The 8,524-nt window shown below is 39.0% G+C and overlaps 1 protein-coding gene across 1 annotated transcript; it reads left to right on the top strand.

The window, feature by feature from the left end:
* The first annotated feature begins 477 nt into the window (after window positions 1-477).
* On the top strand, window positions 478-7,018 carry si:ch211-262h13.5 (uncharacterized protein LOC571127 homolog). Its single transcript, XM_024278128.2, has 7 exons — window positions 478-779; window positions 1,268-1,378; window positions 2,634-2,721; window positions 3,779-3,945; window positions 5,250-5,357; window positions 5,808-5,894; window positions 6,235-7,018. The coding sequence occupies exons 1-7, from the start codon at window positions 513-515 to the stop codon at window positions 6,727-6,729; spliced, it is 1,323 nt and encodes a 440-aa protein (XP_024133896.1). The 5' UTR covers window positions 478-512; the 3' UTR covers window positions 6,730-7,018.
* The last annotated feature ends 1,506 nt before the right edge of the window (window positions 7,019-8,524 follow it).

The raw sequence follows: 8,524 nt of genomic DNA, 5'->3' as shown, positions 1-8,524 counted from the left end.
ACAACTGTCGGACAGTTCATGGAATCAGTTCATTTTAGGATCAATGCTGAGAGTTATTAACTGCACATTAGTGAATCATTAATCTGCTAACCATCATCACAGCACAGCTGACCAGCCAAGCAGTGATCCCTACTGGTGGTGATACTGCATTACAGCCTTCCAATGGTTTCCACTGCTCTGGGTTGTTCTACTTTAGCAGCAGGTCTGCATGTCTTTGTTGCTTTAAATCAGGGGCCTAGAGGGCCGTCAAACATGTTTTCTAACAAAACCGGCCACTGAAACTCCTTACTGGCTAAACATGCCTGATTCAAGTAATTAGCAACAGCTAAGTCAGAATTTCAGAAGTTTGACACCCCTGGGTTAAATGAACCTGTGGTACTTGCATCAACAAATATTAGCCCTCCAGCTTCACAGAAACTTTGCCCTTGGCATTATTTCAACATTTCCATCCTGTTTTGGTTCCAAAAGTCACCTGTTCAGGCTGAAAGCAAACACACACATGAACAAACTTCATGTTAGAGCGGATTTGTCTGTTCCAAACCTCCGCCACCATGAAGAACTGCATTTTCCTAGCGCTAATATCCCTCCTGAATCTTCACACTCTGCTTGTGTGTGGGGAGGATTTTATGCTGATGCCTGTTGAACTCGCTCCTGTCCCCTGCAACGACAAAGCTGTGGAGAAGCTGTCTCGTCTGGCAATCACGTACATCAACGAGGACCGCAACGAGGGTTACAAGTTTGCCCTGAACCGCATCACCAACGTCCACCTGCATGCTCAGGTGAGCGAACAAAAGCAGCAGAGAAAATGCTTAAAAAGATTTTTGCTTTGCTGTAAAATTTTGTGGAAAAAAAGGTCCTAAAATAAGAATTGACCCTGCTTCACGCCTCATAAACAATGGCCTGTAGGGCTGGAGTGACTCTTAATAGAACTCCAGATCGCTTTAGTGAGGTTTTCTGAGACAAACCAGCTTTTTTCAAGCTGTCAGCCACTGCTGTGACCTGTCGTGAGGCAAGTCTCAATTTCATTTCACGTCCTAAAGAGTTGGCTTTTGTTTTGCTGGGGTTCAGATCAATAACGTGCAAGATGTTCAAGAAATGTCATGCTGCAGCTCCTGAACTGCACCTTAAAACGTCCTTCGAAGAGCACGTGCTACAAGACAAGTTTGATGACAATTGTTTTTTTTAACTGGTAGTGTTGCAGGAATCCGTGTGTAGAAGTGTTTAAGAGTCTTCAGTCTGTGACATGTGTTTGCGTTCTGAATGCCAGGGCCCAGCAGGTAACGTTTATTATCTGGACCTGGATGTCCTGGAGACCAAGTGCCACACGCGCAGCCCGAAACCATGGAAACGCTGTGATGTCAGGCCATTCATGGAAACAGTAGGACACACACAGTCGCACATCAGCAAACACACAAGAATCCATGTACACACCTGAGTATGGAATTCTTTGAAAGTGATACGAGGGCTTGGAAATGTGATTTCTAAATTGTACAGGTTGTTTAGTCTTTTTTGACAATCTAACTGATACAGTACAGTGGAACAAGTGATTGTATATTTTACAGTGTGACATGAAACTTTTCAAATCTCAGAGGCTGACACATAGCAACTTGACAGCTAGTTTTGAACTTGAGTTGCTGGCGCTAAACTGACTTAAGACTCGGCTTTAGCAAAGAGTTTGTAAAAAATATTGTTGTAATCTACACTCCTTTTTATGTACTAAGGAACTGACCTTTGACAGTATCGGTACCTCAATGAGGACTTTTTGCTTTCTATCTCCCATTTAAATGGATTTTATTATAACATATATGGCCATACATATATGAAGTAATGTTTAAAATTCTTAGAATGTTTTCCAGGTTTATTGTTTGGGCTGTTACAATATCAAATTGATTTATTCCACAATTTTAACCCAATTTCAAAGGCAAATTTATGTCTTTAAAATAACAAAAAAATACAAAAAAATGAAAAAATTAGTCTAACTCAGCCAGCAAGGCCAAGTGGCTTAAAACCGGGCAGAAAAAGTGGGCCCCAAATGGGTTTGTTCTCAGTTTCTGTTGTGTTTACACACATTGGCTCCTGGGTGATGACCCTGCTAGCCCTGCCGGACCCTGGGCGTACACCGGGCGGCTGCCTAACCTTAGCGAGACAGCCCACTTAGGCGCCCACTCTACAACACAGGTGGGACCACCATGGACACTGCAGACAAACCCATTTTGCTCACATTTACTGCCCCACTTTTAAACCATATGGGGCCCACTTGGCCTTGCTGGCTGGGAAGTTGTTATTTTTCTGAAATATCTAAAAAGTAAAATTTAGAGAAAAAATAAAAAATAAAAACAGCAGGCGCTTTGCTTTATATGCTATAGTGATGAAAAGAGTCATGACTAAAATGCACGGAAGCTGACCCATTCTCTCTCAGGTCACTTCCATTTTTAGAAACCCTGAAAAATTCATGCTGTTAGTTTTGCTTTTAAAACAAAAGCAGGCTGATCCCAGGATCCCCAAAGGGCATAACATTTTTTCCTGAGCTATGCTTTTTTTTCCGTGCTTTTTTGTTTGTTTATTTGTTTTTTCATATCAAGCACTGCTGTGATCTTGCCAACAAAGATATCTTTCTTTCATATCACCTTAAGCAAATCTCTGGCAACTGCAACACCACCATCCTGCACACAGCGGAGGGTTTCTCCTACTTGTACAGTTATGACTGTGCCCTGGTACCAGGTAATACACTTTTCTTTATCAATTCATGATCACATAACCTTAGATTATATATTAGGGATGCCACAATCGAACCACATGTCACAACATCGAACCAAATTGTGGGGAAAGTGAATTGCTTCTCTACTATACATTTATATTAGTTTAAAAGTGTCAAACACAGAAGTAGTGCTAGGTTTGATCTATGTTATATTGTTTTATTACATTACATAATGAAAAGTAAAAGCTAACTTAAATCATTTCATTTGTTGTTACCTGCCTCGTAAATAAAAGAAAGGATTTTCCAGCATTTTTAGTTTTTTGGTGTTTTTTTGTAAAATACAAATCATACAGTATACTGAACTGAAACAAAACCATATCCCAAAAATTTGGTTAATTTTATGCATATATTATACAAGGTATATATGGCAGTAGCTTCATTCTGATTGGAGCAGTTATAAAAAAAATTAAAGACAGCCAGTAGAAAACATTTCTTTGCCTTTTTTAAAACATTTAAAACACATGTTCAGACTGTACAATGTTGTAAATGTGCTTTTGTGTTTTCAAACACTGCAAATGTTGAGAATTAAAGGGAGAAACAGGCAGCTTCTGTCAAACACAGGTGTGACTAATTACAATAACGATAACTTTTTGAACAGCTGCTGAGCCTCAAATAATTAGAAATTAGTAACACCTGTGTATTTGTCAGTGAAACTAATCGCAGTGTTGTTGTGGCTTTAGTGTTTATCGGTTAAGCATCTGTGGTTTTTTTAAATAATGCCTAATTTTTCCTCAACACTTCATTTAAAGAAGGGTTTGCAAATGGTCTCCCGATGATTAGCTCCTCTAATTTCACCAGTCATTGATATCACAGCTCCAAAACTTACTTTGCAATATTTAAACAGTCCTCAGGGAAGTGCACCCTTCCCTAATTAAAATCAGTGCAGCAGCAAACACTAGTGTACCAACGTCTATTAGCTGGACGCCACAGTTTCTATTATTTCTGCCTGCTAAAGCATTCTAAGAAAATATTTTTCAAGTTTTCGTTTGAAGGGATTTTGACCATTTCTGGTTCCTTCAGATGCCCCAGAGAAGCTTCAGCAGACCTGCCCAACCTGCCCTCTCCTGCTTTCTGTGGACAGCCCACAGGCCATCACCACTGCACAGATCACTCTGGATACTTACAAGAGGCAGTCCACTCTCGGTGCCGGGCTGGGGGTGAAAAATATCACCAGAGCTGCATCTCAGGTACAACTATACGGTCACCTCTGATGCAGGAAATGAAGCTCTGAGCTGGCTCAATAAGTTTACTCAGAACATTGATTTCCCTTAAAACTAGTGAAGCTTAATGTAAACTTTAAAGCTACATTCACAACAGGATTGTGATGTGTTTCAAGCACAACAGGCTTCTTTTTCTTTGTTTCTTTTTTTCTCTTTTTACAGTGTACTAGTTCATATCTAACACTTTCACTTGGAAGAAGCTTGGTGCAAAATGTTGAAGCCATGCAAGCCTTGTGAATCTTGCTCCAGGCTTTTTGCTTCATAGCTCTTTTCGGATATATGAAAGATATGGTGTCCCAACTGGGCACAAACTGCAAATATTAATTTCTCCTTCATGGTCAATTTTAAAGCAATTGGCACTTCTATGGATTAAAAGGGACGTCATCCATACGTCACTACCAAATTGAGTCCCTGATTGGTCAAAGTTCAACCTGGTTTAAGACTAAATATTTGTTTAATGGCTGCGCTTTGGACATAGAGCCTGAAAATGGTGTAGAAATGTAGAAAAAGGCAGTGTAAACATAGCTGAAGACACTGATAACTGGGGCTGGGTTGATAAAATTGACTAATTGATTTGGATCGATCTAAGCTTAATAGATCAATAATCGATCCATAAAAAATATAGATCGACCTAGCACATAAAGCTAAAGTCTGCTAGCTTGATGCTAACGTTGAATGGAATTTCCCAGGAAGGCTAATGTTTATGATCAGTCGACATAAACATACATTGCTGACTAAATTAACATCTTTATAAGCTCACTGGCATGAACCTTCTCCTTTTTTGCTCATACTTTGCTTATTCTTCTTGTAAAAAAGTGTACTGCTATAGCACAATCTCCACTAGTGGCCAATGGAGAAGCAGAACAATAATTACAATGTTAAAAATCTTAACATTTTGTGAGCTTCTCCTTTAGAGAATCCATGTAAAACTGCATGCTATTAACAATATCAAGAAAAAGAATCACAAAAACAAAAAAATGGGAATCGAATTGATCCAGGCTGTGGTGAATCAAATCGATTCTGGAAAGTAGTATTGATATCCAGCCCTACTGATAACATGGTATGAATGTTGGAGGTCAGGCGGTCTACTTTGAGTCAAAAATTAAGAAAGTGTTTTGGTCCAAAGCATATTTTATATCTTATTTTAATAGGACAGTTTTGACACACCAAAAATCTAAATTATAGGTTATAACCGAACAAATTCAAACCACTTCTGCTGCTGCCATTGTTTGTCTATTTCTGCAATTTGCCACATGTTTTCCAACTGACAGGATGTGCCGGTAAAAGCTGTCTTTGTGGAGTACACGGTGCAGGAGTGTCCAGACGGACTCACGGAAAGAGGCACCTGCCAGCGGCCAAAGCTCGACTCTGACACAGAGGTGCGCTACCTATCACGGTGCAAGCCATATGTGTACAACTGATGCTGCATAAATTACTCACAACACAAACTGCGTAGAGGAAAGACGGACTTGGATCGTGTTGAAGAGGATAAACGTCGGCCACTGAGTGTGTGTGTAAAAAGGCTTAATTAGTGTCAAACTGAAAAAGATGCTGACAATGTGAGGCTAATTAATGTTGCTGCAAAACTCTCAACAAACAGTGATTAGCACGCTCCTAATGTCAGGTCGCTAAAACAGTTCTTAAATGTGTTTTTTTTTTTTTACAATGACAGAGTAATTTCTATGATTAAAGCAAGCTTCAATAACTGATTGGTTTAGTCACATAGTTTGACAGGATTCTGATGATTTTTCAACCTTTTTTGCTATTTTTTGGCATGTAATGATCAGGTGTTTCAGGGTAAATTATAGGATTTCACCGTCTTCTCTCAGACTGCAGGTTTCTGTACCGGATCTCTGCTCGGAGATGTGAATGAGCATCCTGATGCCCAGGTGTCCTGTGAGATGTTTAAATTGCAGGTAAACATTCACAGCATTGCCACTTTTAATCACGAGTGAGACATATTTTTCTGAGCCCTCCAAAATTTTAGGGCTTTAAATTCAATGAAATATATATATATATATATATAAGCTTTTGAAAGAATAAAAGTGTGAAACACAAGCTGTAAAGGTAAATGTCACTGCAACAATTAAAAGTGCTCTAATTAGAATTTAATGTTAGAGGCATATCATTCTGTGTTATGTGTGGAATGACATAAGCTTCTGCTATAACTTTGGCATGTTTTGGTTTGTGGTTTTTCATGTTTCTTTTTTTTGGTTCTTGTTGAGATTTTGACAGTATAACCTTGTTTGTCCACAGAATGTGGATGTGGTTCGACCGTTGGAGCCACAAGGTCACGAACTCCTCCAAACCTCTGCGACACCGATCTTTCTACCTCAGCCCGATAACCCAGGAAATGATGCTCTGCCTGCACCTGCTGACCCGCCATCCCCCACTGTGACTCAACCACAGCCGCTTGACCCCACAGCTGCAGCCCAGATTCCCTCAGACGGCCCGACCGCGGTTAAGCCGCCTGTTCTCCTCACTTCCTCTTCCAGCGAGTCTGACGAAGTTCCTGCAAACCCTCCAAACCCAGCCAATCCAAGGCCACTTGATTCGTCCTCTGAAGAAACTGGAGGCCCCGTGGCTCTGCGTCCGCCCTTCAACTTCCGCTACCAAAGGCGAGACCGTAAAAAGCGACAGGCCTTGATGGAGACTCCATCTTCTCACCAACCAGTGTTCCTGTCTGAATTCCCCAGCGGGACGTCACCTTTCCGGTCTTGTCCTGGTCCGTCTCGATACGCCACAGTGTAACCAAAGCAAAAAGAATTCCATTTGCTTGTATATGATTTACTTAGCAGAAAACCAGAGCAATAAACTGCTCTTTTCATTTTCATTAATGGCTGTTTATAATCTGTGCTAATGAGGAGAAAGCTGACCCTGAAACAGTGACTACGCTCTAAGCAACTCACAATGAAATGGAATCCAAATATTTGAATAGATTGTAACCATTAAACTGTTTAAACTTTAAAAGTACTGTTAGTTGTATAAATGTTGGGATCTATTACAAAAACTGAATAAAAATAAATGTTATCCATCTCTATTTTTTATGAGAAGTGAAACATTTCCAGGATGTTCATTCCTTGTTTTTCAACCAACTTTCAGGACATTTAATAATTTAAACTTATGGTCTTCTAAAAAGTATTTGCTCCATATTTTCCCATACATTATCTTACTGTATTGTCTTTAATATAAGATCATAAGTGTGATTCCAAGCATCAATTAGTAATATATATTTTAGAAAGAAAAGATAAACCTAAAGCCAAGATGTTACGCAGTAAAATAGTTTCTACAACTTTCAAAATCACTCTGACAGAAACTTTAATAAACAGCTTCCTTTTTTGATGATAGTGGCTTTAATAGTATCCAACAACGTAATGAACAATTTTCTTTTACAGTCTTACCGCAGCATTTCGGCTGTATTGAAGGCTGGACTTTTAGGAAATAGAATTTTTTTCTTCCATTTGTGAAGAGCATCAGTTTCTCCTATATCATATGATCCACTTTCTCCCCAAAATTGTGGCCTAGTCAGTCATGACAAAGTGTCCCTGTGGTGTACAAACAAAATAAGCCCCAATCATCACTCTTCCACTCATGTTTTACATTGATACAAATTTCTACCAACTTTTTTTGTTTGTTTTTTGCCTTTTTGCTTCCTTTTTTTGGCCAGAAGTGGCACTAAAATATAATATTTCATTATTATTTTAGAATTAAGAGGTTGAGAACTAATGTTTATAATGTACAGAAATAAATGAGAATTTTCAGATTAACCCTTCAATATGCATCAAAGCACTTTAGCTCCAAAGTTACCTTAATTTGCCACATACTTGAAGTCAAAGACATGAATTATTTCTTTTTATAGCTGGATAAAAGTCCAGGCATCAAGGAGTAATAGGACATTGACACAACTCAAAGCTACAACCATGAACCTCCAGTATTAAGCTGAAAACACAGTCATAAAGGGCTGATCATTTGTGCGATCTAGCAACAAAACCTGCTGACGCTCTCTGTCCTGATGTGTCATTTTCATTTTTGAAATTGTGAAAAACTCATTTTGTCACACATTTGTAACTTTTTTTGCTTGGCACATGTTTTCTGCAATGGTGATTTCATACAGGAGCACTAACTCTAGCCTGTGGCTGTACACGCTGAACTATCTCTGATGCATATTTGCACAGCCTGTTCATGAGTTTTAGTCCACCGAAGTAGACTCTGACCTCTGTGGTCCTGTTCCCATAACATATTATTCTTGTTTTTTGGAATTTTCTAAACAATATCAATGTCTAACCTTGTTTTGAACTCACTGGACCACCTAATTCTGGGGACATAAGAATATTTCTTGAATTTCTTCACTAAATAATCATCTTTACGGCAGAATTTTACACTCGGTATCTGTAGGAGATATCATTTATCAATAACTGAATCAGTGTTTATCACATGATTGCACAGCTTACTGTTAAACTTCCTTCGTAGGAGGTGGTGGCCCTTCATGATCAGTCAAGAGCTTTTGATCAAAGAAATTGGACATCATTTTTTTAAAATAAATGAT

This window comes from Oryzias melastigma, linkage group LG4, assembly GCF_002922805.2.
Source record: "Oryzias melastigma strain HK-1 linkage group LG4, ASM292280v2, whole genome shotgun sequence".
In the NCBI taxonomy this organism is placed as follows: Eukaryota; Metazoa; Chordata; class Actinopteri; order Beloniformes; family Adrianichthyidae; genus Oryzias; species Oryzias melastigma.
The sequence above is the reverse complement of the archived record's forward strand: the minus strand, read 5'-3'. Positions and strand labels throughout refer to the sequence as shown.

What these genes read in the sequence shown, in the direction of transcription:
- si:ch211-262h13.5 (XM_024278128.2), top strand. Translation starts at nt 513, where the DNA reads ATGTTAGAGCGGATTTGTCTGTTCCAAACCTCCGCCACCATGAAGAAC. An exon ending in TCAGGCCATTCATGGAAACA is followed by an intron (nt 1,379 to 2,633) that starts GTAGGACACACA and finishes TATCACCTTAAG; the next exon opens with CAAATCTCTGGCAACTGCAA. An exon ending in TCACCAGAGCTGCATCTCAG is followed by an intron (nt 3,946 to 5,249) that starts GTACAACTATAC and finishes TCCAACTGACAG; the next exon opens with GATGTGCCGGTAAAAGCTGT.